General features: G+C 39.1%; 1 protein-coding gene across 3 annotated transcripts in view; it reads right to left on the bottom strand.

Moving 5' to 3' along the window:
• PPP2R5A (protein phosphatase 2 regulatory subunit B'alpha) overlaps window positions 1-19,385 on the bottom strand; it is an 85,712-nt gene extending 66,327 nt beyond the window's left edge. The window contains exon 1 of one of the 3 annotated variants that reach the window (XM_074222617.1): window positions 19,313-19,385. In XM_074222617.1, the coding sequence (XP_074078718.1) occupies window positions 19,313-19,379 (67 nt within the window). In that variant the 5' untranslated portion in view covers window positions 19,380-19,385. Of the gene's footprint in view, window positions 1-4,293; window positions 4,761-4,977; window positions 5,201-19,312 lie in introns of those variants that run through there. The other 2 variants (XM_074222616.1, XM_074222615.1) reach the window with 2 other exon arrangements.
• Between the last annotated feature and the right edge of the window lie 479 nt (window positions 19,386-19,864).

Below are 19,864 nucleotides of genomic sequence, written 5' to 3'. Positions count from 1 at the left end.
AAGAAACTGAGGAGGTTGGGGCATGCCATTTGTACGAGATTAGTGAAAGAAATATTCAAAAAGATGAAACTAAGGATTTTTCAAAGTAAGGAAGCAAAATGCATCTTCTAATACACTCATGAAAAAAACAATGGAGCAATGTTTTATGGAGTCACAAACTACAGGAAAGGGGTCTAGGTCTCACATCTTCCAAACTAGAAGAGAAGGTATAAAAATCTAAAGGTGATCATGATATGACAAAAATACACTGATAAGAAATACATTTCCAACACTTGTAGAAATGAACATTGGTGGTACGTTTTGATTGTTGTTTTAGTTTCTCTAGTTTGGTATAGCAGAATGAGTCTTGAGTCTGCTTGCCCAACCTTCCTTATTCTTGCTAGTGTGGATTAAATGAGATTTGAAGATGCCTTATGGGAAGGGGTGACCGGAAGAGTTATATGCGTTTGTATTAAACAACAGCTAGGTTCCATAACAGGAACTATATCTGTTTAACACTTAGTGTGCTGCAGGTTCTTACTGAACAATGATCACAGATACACCTGTAATATGAAAATTGTTCTGAATATGTAATGAAAAACCAGCTCCATGTTCCAAAGAAGATGACTGAGTTCCATAATCACTGCACCTTACGTAGTTTAAAAAAAAAATTGAAGTCAGAATCTCAATTCCACCATCTGGCCTGTCCTAGCCCTGACTCCACCAAATCTCATAAGCTAAAAATAACTAACATGACTGCCAAATGAAAAAAAATACTTTTTTTTCTTAAAGCCTGAGAAATGGGGGGGGGGGGGATAGCCAGGATCACTTCTGCCAATCAAAGCTGAGGGCTAGCAAAAGTTCTTTTTCTTTTTCAAAAATTAACATGTAAGTGTCTAATGAGTCACATGAAGAGATATTTGGGAATAATAGTAAAAGTAGTAACAGAAACAGCAAAATACGCTATAATCAACAAGAACCAAAAAAAATGACATGTGTCAAAAGAGTTCAAGATCAATAAGAAAGTTTCTCAGTTATGGTCTTAAGCTATTCTTTCAAAGAAATTATGAAACTAGTCTTCTCACATACACATGAAAATTATTTCAAAGCTAATATAAAATTTAAGTAAAATTCCATGAATTTCTCAATGATTCTTAATTGATCAAAGTTAATCTTATCAGCAAGTAATAATTTCAATCCCCAAATGATAGTACTTCATTACATTAAAGCTCCTGTGGTAGGATGATGGTAGGTGGGCAGATATTTTTTACTTCAGAAAAAGAAACTGAAGTTCAAAGATCTTATCTGAGGTGACATTGAAACACTTAAGAGAGAAAAAAGAAACACTTATAGAGAATGGATTAAGTTTCTCACTGCCCAGGCTGGCTAACTGCTGTTATTCTAAATACATTTTTGTTTTCTAATGTGATTTGTTCTATTCAATTAGACTTTTCTCATCAAGGAATGGAAAGTGCAATGAACTGGAAAAAGAGAAATTTGATCCTAAATAGGCATGTACAAGACTGAAGGACTTAAATAGAAAAATCTGTATGTGAAGATTAGCAAAGGATGCTATGCTTAGGAACTACTCTTAGATGGATTAGCTATGAAATAAAAACCACTATGTGTTCTAGGGACATGATAGGTCTTCAAGAACAAGCTTCTAACCTGATCAAATTTATATGTTTTATATCCACGAATAAACAAATGAATAAAATGCAAACATTCCTATTTTTCAACATTGCAGCAATTTAAATGAATAATTTAGATGAAATGAAAGTAAAGAAAGACTATGTCAAACTTTAGGGAAAAAGTTCGAGGGTGGATTGTATTGCCAACAAAATTCTAAGAAAATCTTTCAGATTTTAAGAAATAAAAATTTCTGTCTTGGAAGACTGAGTATTTTCTAAAAAGAAACAGAGTATCTACAGTCATATAGTCTCTGCAAGGCAAGGTGCAATATGTATTCTCTGATAGGTAGGTAGGTAGGTAGGTTGGTTAGGTTCCCTAACTCCCAGCATGTGACCTTCTGATCTCCAATTTCTTACTTTGTCAGTTAATTTATTGTGTCTACTATGTCCAAGTGCTAAGACTCCAGGCTTATTATAAGTTCCATCTGCTTTTCCCTTTTTTATGAGCTTACTTATTACTTTACACATTTACACGCATCTAAAGAATGTGGAATGAGTAATAGCAAAAGTTGATTTACAAAAATTCAATTTAAATCCAAATCATATTTTAGAAGTACTAGGTAAGCTCTGTAAATTAACCAGACTTAAGCAATTATGTAAATCAGAGTACTTATTTGACAAGTAAGTTAGGACAAATTTAATTTTTATTTAAATAAATTACATTGTAAATCTTGAAAAGCAAATCACTTCCCAACTCATCTTTAGTAAAAGCCCAAATTTTAAAATCAAATGTCTACATGAAGCAGGAGTTCTTAATCACAAGTCCCTAGATAAATTTCAGGAGGTTGGGGAAAAATTACATCTTTATTTTCACTAACATCTATTAAAAACTGAGCAGTTCATTCAATCACTTAAAAAAATCAATCACAAAATAAATTACCCTGAGTTGGAGATGACAGACTTCAAGAGACTATCAAAGAATTCTATGATACACAACAAATTTAAGGACCCCCCGCCTTAAAGCAAGTTTCACCTATATTAACATAGATATTTGTTTGATTATGTTTTCACATGTACTCAAAGCTGATCCCCAACATGCCTGACAATGTCTGAAATAAAGAGTGGAACTTTTTAAGTGACTCCTTACTCTTGGGGAGAATAGGGGAAATTTTCCCCTGGAAAACTGTAATTACTTATCTTGAAGTAAATTCAAATAAACCAAAAAATTGGTTATTATTAACATGAAAAGCTTAATAATTTTGTCCTAATTTATTATTTAGGGCAGTGGGAGACTCAAGTGAAACAGATGTTCTGAAAAAAGTTAAGTACTACAAGATGCAAAATAGTGGTGTTTTTAGGCTCCATACTATTTTTTAAAGAAGCCTGCTCTTCAGGATAACATTTGCTAGACATATTTTCCCTATAAAACACCAAAATTTATTTTAGAAATAATTTTATGAAAAGGAGCTTCTTATGGAGATAAGACTAAAGATTGTATTATTTGGTTAAGTAATCTCTGCACATGGTACACTGGAGAAAGCTAACTGGCACCCTGCCAGCAGTGGGCCTACGTGAACAAAGTTGTAACATGAGCAGGTTGGTACAGACACATGAGAGAGTTTCTGAATGCATATGTATACTTATTTCACTTTTATAGTAGGATAAAATTTGAGGGCACAGAGGAGTATGCAATTTCCCACATATTAATGATAGTCTTATCTTTGTTTATTAGGGCTCCGTCTAAGCTTACGAGAAAAACAGTAGCACTTGTCATGGGGAAAAAAATATTGTGCTTGGCACCTATATAACCGTATCACTAGTTTCTTACATTAATTAAGCACTAGTGAAGCAATGAGTTAAAATATGCTTTCCCAATATTTTAGAAATCATATTAAAATTAACCTAGTTTTCCTTATTGGTGTAAATAAAGCAAAGAAAAGTTAAAATGTGGATAGGCTCATTTTATTAAGTAAATAGCACTCTCCTAATGAATGTTTTTCAAAAAGTAATCTTCACTAAAATACATACACTGCTACATTTACTGCTAAAATATTCTAATTTTGTTGCTCCCCTCCATAATGGCCAAACACTAAATAAAATTAATTACTCTTTCTACTTGTTCAAGCTATGTGCCATTATAAATACACTTACATTTGACCTTGAGCAGTAAGGTAGGACCAATCATATGAAATGGAGCAAACATCTCTCCAATTACCTTTTAGGACAGTATGAACAGTACTAAGGGGTTGGGGGAAGGGGAAGTGGTAAAGGTGGAATTCCATACTCTTACAAGATAATCAAGAGCTTTTATTCTCAATTATTTTCTTTTGTTAAGCAGCTAAAAGTGGATATAATATTAAAAAGTTTGATAAATTTCCCTTTAATCCAAGGAAATGTTATTCTCTTTCTGCTAACTACAAAATCAAATTGGTCATTCAGAATTAAAATTTAAAAAAAAACAATTTTGATTATTTAAGTTACTTCAAGTTTCTTATAGATATGAATGACTCTCAAGTATTTCTTGGCAAAAGCCCACTTACTACTGAGTTGAACTCAAGTGACCACGATATCCAGACTCCGATAGATTTTTCTAATACACTAAAGGAGGGGGAGCTTTAAGTTGACTGACGGAGGCAATATTTCACAAATTTTGCCTCTATTCGGTTTGATTCTGATTCGGTACCTGCTTTATTTTTCCTGGAAAAATATCTCCTGATGAGCGAATAAGAAACAGAAACAGTTTTGGAGATTTCATTGACACTACGCAGAGGTTTTCTGTGGAGCCCTAAGTAGATCCACATAGCTGGGACCCAGAAGACTACTTCGGAGTGGTCCAGGCAAGGAGGAGACAGAGTAAATATACTTGTGCATCCCCTTTTCCCTAAGTATCTTCGGGTGGACCTTGGACTTTTCAGGCCTTGAAAATCACGTTCACTCTCACTCGGCATCCTCGCCTAAAAACACCATCAAGACTATGTAACTGTAAAGTCCGTCTGTGGAAAATCACCACCTTTCCCAGCCGGAGAGGAGGCTTGGATGGCAGCGCTTTCCTTCCTCCGCACAGCTCTGCCCGGAATCTCCCCGGAGGGGCACCCGCGAGGGAGAAAATTCCACAGCACCGTCTCCGCGTGGTGCCCTGCCCTGCGGCAGCCCCGGCGGACGCGGAAGCCCTCGGGGACGGCCAAGCCGTCCCGGGCCCGGGGGGGCCCTCAGGCAGGACCGCCTGGGCCGGACTCCGGGGGCCCGGCAACATGGCCTCCGAGGGGGCGCGGCGAGCGCGCGCGTGTCCCGGCGGTTGCGCCCGCGGCCGGCCCGGCCCCGCCGGCCCTCCCCAGCCCCGGCCCCGGGCCGGGCGGGCCGCGCTTACCTTTGAGCTGGGGCAGGGGCTGCAGCTCGGGCGCGCTGCTCTGGCAGCGGAACTGCGACGAGCCCTGCGCGCGCTTCTGCCTCAGCGCCTTGCGCACAGACTTGCGGGTGAAGCCGTCCACTTTCTCCGAGGCCGAGATGGCGGCTCCGGCCGGGGCCGCCGCCGACATCGCGGCCGCCGGGCTCGGCAGCTCGGGCTGGCGCTGCATGGAGGCGGCGGAGGGGGAGGGGCGGGGCTCCGGGGGCTCCGGGGACCGGGGGCGCCGGCTCCGCCTCCGCGCGCTGCCGCTGGCCCGGGCCGGCCGCCCCCCGCGCCTGCCCCGCGGGTCCTCAGAGCCCCATGCCGGGCCGGGCCGCCGGCGCCGCGCTCCTGCTCCCGGGCTGCCGCGAGTCGGGGGCCGCGGGCGTCGAGCCGGAGGGGAGCGCCTCGGCGCGCGGACGAGAGGCCGCGGAGAGCCGCGCGGGCGCCCTCACTGGCGGCCGCCCTCACTGGCCGGCGCCCTCACTGGCGGCCGCCGCTGCTGCCCGGAGGCTGCCCCGCCGCGGCCATCCCGGGGCTCCGCACGGCCCGCGCCGGCCCCGCGCCGCCTCCTCGTGCCCGCTCAGCGGCCGCCCCTCATGCCCGGCCCCCCGCGCCGCCAAGTTCAAACCCTCCCCGGCCGGGCCGCCAGCCGCCGAGAGGACGCCGGCACCGCGAGGCTGTGCGAGGCTGCGCCCGGCTGCGCCCGCGCGCCCAGCCCGGAGCCGCCGCGCCAGGGGAGGGGCCTGCGCGGGGGGGGGCGCCGCGGCCTCGGAGGAAACCGCCGCGCTAATTAGGGCGGGGGGCGGGGCGGCCCTGGGGAGCCGCGCCCGAGTGACGGGGCCAGCCGCCAATGCCGACCGGCGCCGCGGCAGGGAGGCGGGCCCCGCCGAACGGCCCGCCCTAAGCGCTCCGGGAGCCCGGGCACAGGAGGGCAGGGTGGGGGCGGGGCCGCTGTGTGACGGACGTCTCTGCCAGCCAATCGCCGGCGGGGGGGGCGGCGCGCCGCGGCGTCACGGCGGAGGAACCGACGCTTGAGAGCGGGAGAAGGGAGGCCCCCCCCCCGTCACCCGCCCCCGAACCCACACGTGTGTTCGCGTGCGATGGCTGAGGCGTCCGTTAGCTTTCCGGTGGCCAATGAGAGAAGCGGGAGGCTAGAGGAGGGTGGGGGCATCGGGTCACCGAGCCCAACCTAGGCCCGCTGGCCAATGAAGGACTGAAGCGACCCAAGGGACGGGCCGGGGCGGGGGGAACCTGTCAGAACGGCAGCAACCCGGCCCAATCGGGGCGGAGCGGGCCCTGATTGACAGGCCGCGGGGAGCCTGAGGGGGCGCGAGGGGCGGGCGCCGGGGAGCAGGCCCGGCCCCGGGTCTCTTCCTGAGCACATGGCCGGCTCTGAAGCGCACACTCGGCCTTGCCCGAAAGCCCCTCCACAAAGCAGCCCTGGACCAAACGAGAGTCGTGCCACGGCCGCCAAACTCTAGTCACCCAGAGAGCGCCCGGCCCTTGTCAGCAGCCACAACACACCAGCCCACCAACCGGCTTGTTGGGCCAGGAACTCGCCCTGGCGCCCTGCTCCAGACACCCCTTCTCCAAGCTCTCTTTTAAATAAAATGCAAAAGCTTTAGCCAGGGCTTCAAAAGTTGACTTCCAAAAGACTTCTAAAATCTTGTCTAGATGTGAATTCGGATGGAAAAAATAATTACTTCTTTGTTTTCACTAAATTGAACATTTCAATGATGCACTAAAAACTTCATTCTAAGAAGAGTTGTAATAGCTTCACCAAATCATAAAAGTTTAAGAACCGCTCACGTGACAGATCCATTCATTAAACACATTTCCAAAATGTACCTTCTTGATTTTCTCACCTCTATGATTTTCCTTTTTATGTATGTTTTCATGAAAATGTTCAAAATTCATTTTCATAAAAAAAAAATTGACCTCCTCCCCTTCCCAAGAAAGCATTTTCCTTCTACTTCATGTAGGGTAACTAGGTGATGAAGTGGAACTAGGTATGTAACCCTGAGTCACTTAACTCGTTTTCCTCATCTGGAAATGAAAATCTGGGAAAGAAAATGGTAAACCACTTTAGTATCTTTGACAAGAAAAACTCAAATGGGGTCACAAGTCAGACAGAACCCAATAAAAATAGAGGAGTTCTTAATCTAAGGTTAGTGAACTTTTTTAAAAAAATGTATTTTAATACCTGCATTTCAATATTTTCTTTGTGATCCTATATCTATTAGTCATAAAACATTCTAAATAGGGATCCAAAGACTTCACCATAATGCCACAGGAGATATGATACAAAAGAGTAACTCTTGGCCTAGAATCTTTTACTCCCCCAGAATTCATCATAGGAGCTACATCTGAAGGCAAGAGGACTTGGGTTCAAATCAGAGGTCACAAAGACCTATATCAAACCCCAGACTCAGGTACTATTTCTACAATCCTCTATGAGACATTGAACCTCTGACTGCCTCTGTTTCCTCAAATGTAAAATGGAGATAATAGTACTTATCTCCTAGGATTGTTGTGGGAATCAGTTGAGATAACTGTAAAGTGACTAGTGTAGTGCTGGCACCTAGTAGATATTTAATGCTTTATTGCTCTCTTCACACCCAGTCCCAGTTATGCCTCTTTCCTGTGTGTCCTTGGGCTTCAGTTTCTTTATCTGTTAAACACCAGGGGTCCACCCATGATCTCTTCCAACCTAAATTTATAATTGATCTTAGGAGATATTTCAAAATTTTAGGGGTTTTTTTGTGGTCAAGATCAAACCCTTTCCTAATAAGCCCAGTCTTCCTTTTCATGACCTATCTCACTTATGAATTGTCACACTCATAGAGCAGTTAAAAATTGACTTGTACTGTAATTATCAGAATTAATAATATAGTAGAAGAGGCTCTGGATGCAGAATAAGATGGCCTGAGTTCAAATTTAGTTCCATTTACTATTTGTCAGACCTTGGATGAGTCATTTGAAACTTCAATTCTCTCATATGCTACTCCCTAACTTAATACTTTCACTCCAGGGTTAGAATGTTAGTGAATTCTACCATGAATTCTAGCAATAACCTTATGGATGTCTATTGCCACAAATGTAATTTTGAGCCCCCATTGGTGTGTTCTCACAAATGGTAAGCCAGTAGATATAATAAACACTTAGGAAAGGCATTTGCTAATATAAGAGTAAAAATAGTACTTACCTATAAAACTTTTACCCTACAAACCTGAGGCATAATCTCCCACAAACACACCTTGCTTCAATGGGAAAAATAAGCTTAAAACTTGTAGTACAATGGTAATGAGACTCATACATTAAGGAAGTCATAAAAATCTTGAAATCTAAAAATTTTTATTTTTTTCTTCTACATTGTGAAGTCTTAGAGAACATTCATATTTTTTCACCATGATCCAATTCCTTGTACATAGTATTTAAACATTTTAAAAAATAAATATTATTGGTATCCTTTATAAAATCTTTTCATTTAGGGTTTTTTGGATATTTTATTTCAGTTCTAAGATCACTATATTGTAAGATGGTAATATTGGAAGAATCATCATAAATTTAGAACAAAGAGAGATCATAGACCCTATTTAGTTCAGCCTCTTTACAGATAAGAGAATTGAGACCCAGAGGGATTAAATGATTTGCCCATGTTCACAAATATAGTAAAATGACCAATTCCATTTTAACTCTATACCACCAAAGTTGAAAAAGTGCTCTACAAAGAGTCAGAAGTCCTTGTTCTGTCCCTTATTAGCTGTTAGCCAAGTCACTTAAATCTCTCTAGTCCCTCTCTGGACCTCATTTTCCTTGAAAATGTGATCTCTTAAGCCTATGAATTTGCATCATACTTGAATAGAATGTAAGAGGCAATACATATTAAAAAGAGGCTATATGATTTAGTAGAAAGAAAACTGATCTTGGGCTTAGAAGAAAATTCAATTCAAATCTTTTGTCACTGACTGTGAAAATGTAGACAAGTCCCTAAAAATCTTCATTTTTTAAATGGAGATAATATTTGTTTTACTTTCTTTGGGGTAGTTCTGAGGAAATCACTTTGTAAAAGCTTCAAGCACTGTCTTATTCTGAGTTGTTATACAACAGAAAACAAACAATTACAGTACATAACTGGTTGCAGATGTATAAAGCTGGGATGAGTAGTTGGAAAAATTGGAATAACTAAAATGAGTTGGAATTAAGTCTGAGAAAACCTTTTTGGAAGAGATGATTTTTAAAGCAGAATTTTAAAGGAAGAGAGTAAGTTCCAGAGAGAAAGTCAGGAATCTATTGAACAAAGTTTAGTCAGTAGAAAACATTATAATCTCTGAACAAAAATGAAAATATAGAGTGAGAGAGACTGTGTTTGTGTTTGTGTGTGTGTGTGTGTGTGTGTGTGTGTGTGTGTGTGTGTGTGTGTGTGTGTACCTAATTGTTGTAAGCATACTAAGGGAAAATACTCTCCAGCACCCCTTCTCCATTTACCCAGCCACATATTTTTTGGTCTACTTTCAGAATATCTGCTTCTGTAACAGAACTATTCCACTGATTCCATTGCACATGACATTTACCCCAGATCTGATCCTGATTCTGATTATGAAAAGGGGTGGAGGGAGGGAGGGGCATGCCAGCATTGGCAACTACCTATAGCATATTTCAGTGTGTGACATTGAAAATAGGGAAATGTAACAAAAACAATAATTTGTATAAAACTTTGTGGGCACTAAGCATTTTACATTTTTTCATTTGATTTGCACTACCATTGTGGGAGGCAAGAATTGCAAATATCAGTGTAGTAAGAAACCATCCTATTGAGCAAGCTCAGAAATACTCTTCCTGGTTCTCTTTGACCATACAGGATCTTTGGGGTATGCTTACCACTATGTAGTGCCCCAGCACTGAAAAAAAAACTTGTCATTCTTGTATGATATGGCAAATACTAAGAGATACTATGATTACTTCACCATTAGTTGACAGAAGAGACTGCTTTTGGTTCAGTTTCTTTTCTTCAGTTCTCCCATATGGCAGGTAGTTAATTCTGTTTTTAAGTTCCCATGAAAGAGGTGGATGGTTAGACCACAGAGAGAGCATTGAGTCTGTGGTAAGGAAGACTTCAGTTCAAATTTCACTTCAGACCCTATCTGTGTAACACTGGACAAGTCACATAACCATTATCTGCTTTAGCTTCTTCAGTTGTAAAGTGGGGATAATAGAAGTGCCTGCCTACCAGGGTTGATATGAGAATCAAATAAAACAATAGAAGCACCATGTCCAGCATGTAGTATGTACTTAAATGCTTGTTTCCTTTCTCCCACCTCCACTCCCACTTGAGCATTAACTCAACCAAGTAAGCTTGGACCCATAGCTGTCTTTGTCACTTTGTGTTTCCTTTTCTGAGAAGGTGACTGAACATCAACCTCAGGGTAGATCTGTCTAGGTCTGGAGATAACCTTGTAAGTACAAAAGGTCTGAAGTCCTAGACCTATTGAAAGAAGCTGACTGCTAGCAATTAGAGTTTCTTCATCCAAAAAGATAACCACTAACAAGAAGAGGATTGGCCCAGACCAAACCCATTTTACCGCAAATATGTACTAGGAGTTGTTTTGAAAAGGTGAAATGTAAAATACCTAATCAGCAATCTTGAAAACTTTATCTTCTTTTAAGTATCAACTTACCAGGAGATTTTTAGCAATAGTTACAAATTATTATTGTATCCTGTTTTAAGTCATTGTAATAAATGTTTTATACTTAGCATTTCTTTTATGCATAGGAATAAAATCTCTGACCCATTCCTGATTCTTATTAAATTTTGAATCCCTTTTCATTTGCCACTTTTGGAAGACCTAGATTTGAGCCACAACTTAAACTTTAAAGAATGACCCTAGAGTGCTAGGGTGGAGACTAAACTTTCAAGTAGTGTGAGGGGGGAAGAAAGGTCCTAAGTCCTCTTTTTGGAGGTTAGACTCTCAAAGGAGTAAGCCTAGTGCTATTAATTGCCTGGATCCAGAGAAGTAATCCCTTTTGAAGAGAGGAGCAGGCAGAACACCCTAGTCCCTGTCCACTCAGTAGCAGATGCTTATTTATTACTTCAGCACCCCCATTTTATGCATAGGGAAGTCAGTATAACCCTCAAAGAGAATTTCTTTGAGTTATTTCATATATGTGTATATATATATATATATATATATATATAAACATGTGTGTTTGTGTTTGTGTCTATGGGTGTTTCATTTATATGTATCTTTCATTTTGGTTTTGATGTTTTAGACCAGGCTTGCAGATAGCCATCAACTTCAAAATGTTGTAACTAGTACACTCCACCTTAACTTTCTTGTCTCTAATGTCAAGAAACATTTTCAAAAAACAGTTCAAGTGCCATGAGTTATATTTTCAGCACTTTTTGATTTTTTTAAATTTCCAATGTTTTTTCATGGCCAGAACTTTCATTCCAATATTAATATGCATGGTTGTTTTAGATATGCATAGCTATATCTTCCTTTCCTCCTTCTGCAGAAAAACTGAAAAGAATTAGGAACAGCTAGAAAATACAAGAAAAGTTTTTAAAAATTGGATTTCTTTTCTTTAGAAAAGAGAAGACATAGGGGTGATTTAATTTCTGTTCCCAACTACAGTGTGTGAAAATGCCTTGATGAGGAGGGTAAAATCATTCTACTTATCTGTGAAATACTAAACAAGAGGAAATGGACTTTAAATTAAGGCAGAAGATATTGCTGCTAGACATAATCAACTTCTTTCCTGTTAGGTAGCAAAACAATTGAAGGAGCTACTGAATCAGATTATGGAATCTCCCTCTCTGAAAACATTTAGCAAAAGTCAAAACTCCCACTGATTCTGATAGTTGAAACATTCATGTATTTGATTCTACAATGCCCATCTATGTACAAGGCACTGTGATTTTGGATTTCAGGGATAGGGAAGAGGAGAGAGGTGCAAGGAAAAGAATAAGTCAAAAAGATTAGAATTTCATGAAAGGTACAGAGATTCATGGATGATAGCCTATAATGTGACTGAGGAAGTATAGGAGTATTTGGAGAACATTCCTAATGTGAAAGGATGATATCATGGGTAGCAACCACTATATTCCACAAAATGTTCCCTGGTAGCTCTTTCAAACAGAAAATTCTCTTATTTACCTGTCAGAATAAAGGGAATTATTAGCTGAGGTCTCTTTGAACTTCTCTGATTCTATGTTCTCTCTTGTGACTACCTTGGGAGTTTTTTCATGATAATCCATTTCACTTTCTGAAATGGTTCCTTGATTTGCAATCTCACTTCTGGTGTTTCCCTTTAATCTTTCATAAAGGTCAATGTGGGAGCCAGATGTTATCTCCATTCCTTTTTTCTGCTACCTTCTTTAGATTTTTTTTTAATAGAACTGGAAAGAAAGGGACTTTCAACACTAAGACCTTTCTTAATGAGCAACATAAATTCTATAATGTTACTTATTTAGGGCTATGGTGTCTGGTTCTTAAAAGTGAAAGTATAGTTTGCAGAGGAATATAAACGATATATACATATATATGTATATATATTATAGTAATACCACATTTTAAATCAAGTGGGAATCAGATAAGACACTAGAACAAGAAATACACTTTAGAGGTCAAATGATGGAATTATAGAGAACTCAAAGCAATTCAGATAAATTTAGTCAATAAATACTTATTGAGAACCTACAATATTTAAGGAATATGCTATGTTAGGCACAATGTGAAGCTTTATATGAGATATTTAGAATTCAATCTCAATCCTCAAGAAGTTTACAATATCCCTAAAGAGCTAAGACATATAAACATGAAAAGATAATTATCAATGTGAGAAAATAGATGATATGATTGAGAAATGGTTTAGACAGTTTGAACTCAGGGAGTTCAGAGGAGAGAGCATTTTATATAGAGATGTCCAGAAAAGGTGGCAAGTAATCCTTATGTGGAAATATAAACAGAATTTCAGTAGATAGAAAATCATGTACCTCCACCCTCATCCAAGGGAGGAAAAAAAAATCTTTTAAATTTATCAAATGTCTCCAGATTCAGTACTGCTTCATGTGTGGGGGGTTTTCCAGTTTGTCCATCTGCATGATACCTAATTAAGGAACTGGGAAAACAATTTATACTATAACATCAGTGTTGTAAACATGAATAATTTCAAGAGACTGATCAAATATCAACTGTATCATGTCTTACAACCAACAAGCTGGAATCTTTTCTCTGGATCTTTTAACATTTTGTCTTTACTGCTACAATATCAGGATATCCATTCTGGTTCTCTTGACTTACTGACCTACACACCCTCTACTCCTCAATTCTCTCCCAGTTTATCACCTCTTCACTAGTCATACTCTCCCCCTCCCTATTGCTACCCTCTGATGAACCAATTCAACACTATATTATTAACTGTTTTCAACTGTTTATTCTACTCTCCACAGAGACTCTTCCAAATCTTTTCATCACTTCTCAACCTCCAATTGGTTCCTCTTCTCCCTACATTCTCAGGTTTGAGAACCAAATTTTACTGAAAAAAATTGAGGTCATTTGCTGAGAGCTCAATATATCCTCTCCTCTTCACCTCATGTCACTCAGATGCTTTCTACCATTATCTCTACTCTTCACTCCTGGTTCATCTGAAGAAGTAACCCTTCTTCTGGCCAAGACAAAATCCCTCTATTTGCACAAGTGATATCATTCCATCCTGTCTTCTCCAAAGATTGCCCCCCCCCATAATCCCTACTTTCTTATTTATCTTCAATCTCTCCTTGTCTACTGGCTGTTTGTATACTGCCCACAAAAATGCCTCCTCCACCTTCAAAAAACCCTCCTTTGATCCTTCTATCCTTAACTATTATCCCATATATCTTCTGCCTTTTGTGATTAAATTCCTATGAGAAGGCCACTTACATTAGGTGCCTTACCTTCTCCCCATATTCTCTTTACCATCTACATTTTGACTTCCAACCTTATCATTCAACTACAATTGCTATTTCCAAAGTTATCAATGCTCTTTTAATTGCCAATTCCAAGAACCTATTATCAATCCTCATCTTTCTTAATCCCTCTGTAGCTTTTGATAATGCTAATCATCCTCTTCTCATTAATACTCTCTTTGCTCTACATTTTCAGGACACTTCTCTCCTGGTTCCCTTCCTATCTTTTTGACCACTCTTCAGTCTCCTCTGGATCTTCATCCAGATCATGCCCATTAACTATGGTGGTACATGTCTTAAGATTCTTTTCTCTTCTCCCTTTATACTACCTCACTTGGTGATTTCATCAGTACCCATGTATTCAATTATCAACTTTATGCTTATAATCCTCATATTCAATTATTTAGCCCTACCTTCTCTATTGACTTTCAATTTTGCTTTTCCATCTGCTTATCAGATATTTTGAATCATATATCCCATTATACATCTTAATTCAAAATGTTCAAAACTAAATTCATTATCTTTCTTTTCAAATAATTCCCCCCCTCCTGACTTCCCTCTTATAGTCAAAGGTATCATCATATCCCCATGTTTGCCTGGTATGTTACATCCTCCGCTTCTTGCTATCTCTCTCTCTCCCCATATTTAATCTATTGCCAAGGTCTGTTGGTTTTACCTTTGGAATAACTCTCCAGTAGACCCCCCCCCCCCTTCTCCTCAGATACTGTTACCATGGTGTTGCCTTCTTGCATATCAATTATTGCAATAATCTATTGGTTGGTCTCTAGGCCACAAGTCTCTCCCCCTTCCAGTTCATCTTTTACTCAGCCACAAAGTGATTTTCCTAAAATGAATATCTGACCACATCACCTCCTTCCCTCTACTCAATAAACTGAAGTGACTCCCTATCACTTCCAAGATTAAATATACATATTTTTTTTTGCAAGGCAAATGGGGTTAAGTGGCTTGCCCAAGGCCACACATCTAGGTAATTATTAAGTGTCTGAGACCAGATTTGAACCCAGGTACTCCTGACTCCAGGGCCAATGCTTTATCCACTGCGCCACCTAGCTGCCCCAAGATTAAATATAAAAATCTTTCATTTGACATTCAAAGTCATTCATAATAATACCCCTCCTAGTCTTCATACACTTTATACTCCATCCTGTGCTCTTTGATCTCGTGACACTGATCCCCTTGCTGTTCTCTAACAAGGCTCCCATCTTCCCATCTCTTAGTTCAAGGAATTTTGTCTGACTGTCCCCCCCATGCTAGAATACTTTCTCTTTTCATCCTGACTTTCCTGGTTTCCTTCAAGTCCCATCTAAAATCTCACCTTCTGGGAATAATGCTTCCTGACCTCAAATTTATTAAAAAAAACAGCAGTCATAAAAACCATCTAATCTTAATATAGATCAATTGAACAGATTAAACAAGAAAAATCAGAAAGAACTAAACTCAATCATCTAGGACATGATAAAATAAAAACCAGGAATGCCTAAATAAAAATTCCTTACTTAATTAAAAAAAACTTCTTGGAAAACTGGAAAGCTATCTAACAAAAATTAGGCTTAGCTCAAAATTTTATACCATACTCCACAATATCTTCAAAATGAATATGTGACTTAAATATTAAAGATTACACTGTAGAGGCAACTAGGTAGTACAGTGGATAGAGCACTGGTCCTGGAGACAGAAGGATCTGAGTTCAAATCCAACCTCAGACATTTAATACTTGATTAGCTGTGGGATGTTGGACAAGTCATTTAACCCCATTGCTTTGCAAAAAAAAAGATTACACTATAAAAGCTTAAAAGAAAAGTAGGTAATATGCTATAGATAGCAAATGTATTCTTAACTAAATGAGATAGAGGCACTTACAAAAGATAAAGTAGATAGCTTTGATTATGAATTTGAAAAACTTTTGCACAAAAAATTTAATGCACCTAGAGCAAGGAAAGTGAATAAGGAAAAATTTTAGATCAGATTTCTCTGATAAGTGTTTGATATGTATAGATATAGATATATCTATATAATACACATGTATATAAATACATGTTACATACAAATTGCTTTTATAAATATAAGAAATTAATAAATATGAATATGTATATGAGCAATAGTCATTTCCTAAAATATTAGTGTTCAAAGGAGATGAATGAACAGTTGTCAAAATAAGAATTGCAAAGCATTCACAGAAACATAAAAAAATTATCCAAATCACTAATAAGAAATGAAAATCAAAACAAACCTTACATTTGAAAATTTGCAAAAATGACAATATTCCATGTTGAAGGGATTGTAGAATGATAGGCACCCTAATACATTGTTTGCAATGGTACAACCATTTTAAAAAAGCAATTTGGAATTATACAAATAAAATTACTAAAATGGACCATTCCCTTTGAACCAGAGATACCATTACTGGGTATATACCAATTGGGTATTGTTAAGAAGAAAATCTTCATCAGAACACCAGAATATTTATAGCAGAATTTTTGTGATATCAAAGATTTGAAAACAAAGTAGATGCCTATAAATTGGAGAATGACTGAATTGTGGTACATAATGTAGTTAAATACTATTAAGCTGGAAGAAATGATGGGTGTAAAGAATACAGAGAAACCTGTCAGCTGTGTGACTTAATGATTAGTAAAATAAGCAGAATCAAGAAAACAACATACAGAGTAACTGCAACAATCTAAATAGAAAGAACAATTACACACCAAGTAATCAAAAGTGAATATAATGAAATTTCAAAGATCAACAGGATTTAAATAAAGAAATATGAAAGAACACTCCCACCGTATTTCTTTCTGGAACTGGAAGGTCCACAGATGTTACACATTGCAAGATTTTCAGACTTTTTCAATATATTGATCTATTAAACTGATTGCCTTCCCCATCCCCACCCCCCTAAATATTATTTGTTATATGATATAGCTCTTTGGGAGGAAAAAGGAAGGAATATTTGGGGGTAACTATAATGATATAAGAAAAGAAGTGAAATTTTTAAAACTTATGAAAATGTATTAAATATTTTATAATGTTCTAAACTTTATAAAAATTTACTTTAAAATTGTCATGGTAAACTGCCCTGATGTCCTGGAACCAGACAGCAAAATAGAATTCAAAGAATCCACCATTCACCTCTAGAAAGAGATTCCAAAATAAAAACTCCATTATAACCAAATTTCAGACCTATCAAGTCAAGGAAAACATACTACAAGCAGCCAGGAAGAAAAACTTACTCACAGTCTAAAGGCAATTTTTCCCTACCTCTATTAATGCTAGTTTCTTCTCTCTATTGATTATTTCTTATTTATCTTGTGTGGTTAGTTTTTTAGTGGTTGTTTGCATATTGCCTCCTTATTAGACTATGAACTTCTTAAGATCAGGGACTGTCTCTTGCCTTTCTATCTCATCTAATTCGTTTACATATCATGGCATCACCCTCCTGATGTCACGATCCTCTGAGACTGAAGGTCCAATATCAGCAACAATAGCATTTAGCACATTACCTGTGTTAAGGCACATAACTTAATAAAGTTTAATAAAGGCTTACTGACTGACTGACTTTTCCTGGCTATAGCTGTTCTTACTTGATGATATCTTTCATACTACTTTATTCTCAAAAAAAAAATTTAAGAACAGATTGTTCCCATACATCTACTAATGAATGCATGATTTCTATCTGAAATTGTCAAGGCTTGATTAAAAGTAATGATCACATACTAGGATAAAAAAAAAGAAAAGAAAAATTTGGGAACAGAGTCATGGTCAACATGAAGGATCTGCATCCTAGAAATGGTAATGTTGAAAAGACAATTAGAAATTTGACTGGGGAAAGACAGATAGAAGAGGTTAAAAAAGCCTGACCAGAAAAAAGAAAGTTACTTAGGTCTATATAACTCTATTTTACAACCTTTGCTACAGCAGATAGATTAGATTATCACACTGAAGAGAAGGTAAAGTCTCTGAGAAAGAGTTGTGAGGTAAGAAAGGGTCTGGAACAGAGCCCTGAGAGATGCCCACCCACAGGAAAAGGGAAAATGAAATGTTGATACAGAAAAAGCTAAAGGAACAGATGGGTTGCTAAAATGAAAACAAGGGAAATATAATTCCACAGATGCCTAGGGAGGAAGGGGGACACAGAAGAAGAAGAAATGATCTGTGTCAGTCTGAGTGAAATAATGATTAGAAAGAAAAGGCAATTGGGTTTGTCCAGGAGACAACTGATTATTTGATTTTGGAATGAGGAGTTTCATCATCATAAAAGTCAAACAGCATGAAGGTCACATTAAGATTGAGGACAGAATTTTTTTTATAGGACACAACAAGATAAGCAAAAATGCAGAAAAGCTTAAATCAGAATAGGAATAGGGATAAGGGGATAAGAGTGTCAAGAGTAGCACTATGAAGGGCAAGAGAGTTGGGGGAAGTGGGGTAGAGTGATAAGAAATGGAATTTGGAGGAAAAGAAATGAGGAATAAAGCCTGGGAAGGTAATGTAAGAATAAAAAATTAGGGAGCATTTTCTTCTTCTGTAACAACTTCTGGAAAGGCTCTGATTGCTACAAAGACCTTGGGAATTGTAGTTCTTCCAGAGTCTTCATGAGCAGTGCAAGCCTTGCCAGAGGTTGTTATACAGTTATCCTTTCCACATCACAAGGAAAAAATTCGAGTAAAATTTTTTGACTTTCACTTTGTACCAATGAATAAATCTGAATTATTGTGGTATCCAAAGATAAAATATGTTGCTATTATACAATACTCTGCATATATTTTATATATTTTCTGAGTTTTTAAACTTTGAGTCATCTGCTGGCCTTCAGGTATCCTTTCCAACTTTCACAAAACTTCCCCCAAATTCCCATTTAATTTTTTATGCCCATCCTCAATATAGTAGGTGGCAATGGGGAAAGCCACAATGGGGAAGGGATACCTATTCTAGTCTAGCACCTCATAACATTACTTCAAGAGTATGGCCTCCCAGTTGGTTTCATTGAATCAATTTTATTAGCTTTTAGAAAAGGTTATTTACTAAGCTGGTGTAATAAGAACAGTTGATACAAAACATTCCCACCCAAAAACCAGGGCACATTATCTCCCTGCATATCTTAGGAACCTGGGGAAAGTGGGCTCAAACATAAAAAATAAAAGTAGTGAGGTACACGTATAAAGAACATACAGGACAAAGGGATACCTCACAAATCCCAGCACTCCCTTTCCTTTCTTTGTGGAACATGCATGAAGTTTCCCTTAAGCGTAGCTCTCTGTTGGGTTCTGAGGATAGATCCCTTTTTAGGGTCCACATAGCCAGCGTTCTCTCCATTATTAAGATGGAGCGGGAAGGGGAGAATCATACTTCCTGAAGCTTCTTCCTCCCTTGGGCAGCTATCCTCTTGTATCCATTTGTATTTGTGTCTGTTCATACTTGTCCTTGATGTGTGTCTCTCTGCTGGATATATTATCTCCAACTGGTCCCTTCCCTCTAATGACATCATCGAGTAAAGGGGTCCTTTTCCTCCACGATGTCATTAGAGGGAAGGGACCAATTGGAGACAATACATCCAGCAGAGAGAAATACTCATCAAAGACTAGCTTCAGGAAGTAGCCAGATAAGTTGTTATTAGCCCCACCTAGGAGGACTAGTTATTAACCTGTACTATGAGGGGCATATAAAATTTTTGGCTTAGACCACTTTGACACCTTAGATCCTCAAAATCTCTTTGCCTCTGGTAACTTTTGTCCCTTCTTTCCTCCTTCTTGCTGTGAGTGTGATGATTCCTGTTTGTGATGCGTGACTGTTTTCTGTGACACAGGTCTTGCCTAACCTTGGAGTTCTGCTTGTGTAATAATAATAATAGTTGACTTTTTGTGGTCTTTACAGGCCCTACATGCATTATCTCATTTGATT

The sequence above is a fragment of the Macrotis lagotis genome, chromosome 2, assembly GCF_037893015.1.
Source record: "Macrotis lagotis isolate mMagLag1 chromosome 2, bilby.v1.9.chrom.fasta, whole genome shotgun sequence".
Lineage (NCBI taxonomy): Eukaryota > Metazoa > Chordata > Mammalia > Peramelemorphia > Peramelidae > Macrotis > Macrotis lagotis.
The sequence above is the reverse complement of the archived record's forward strand: the minus strand, read 5'-3'. Positions and strand labels throughout refer to the sequence as shown.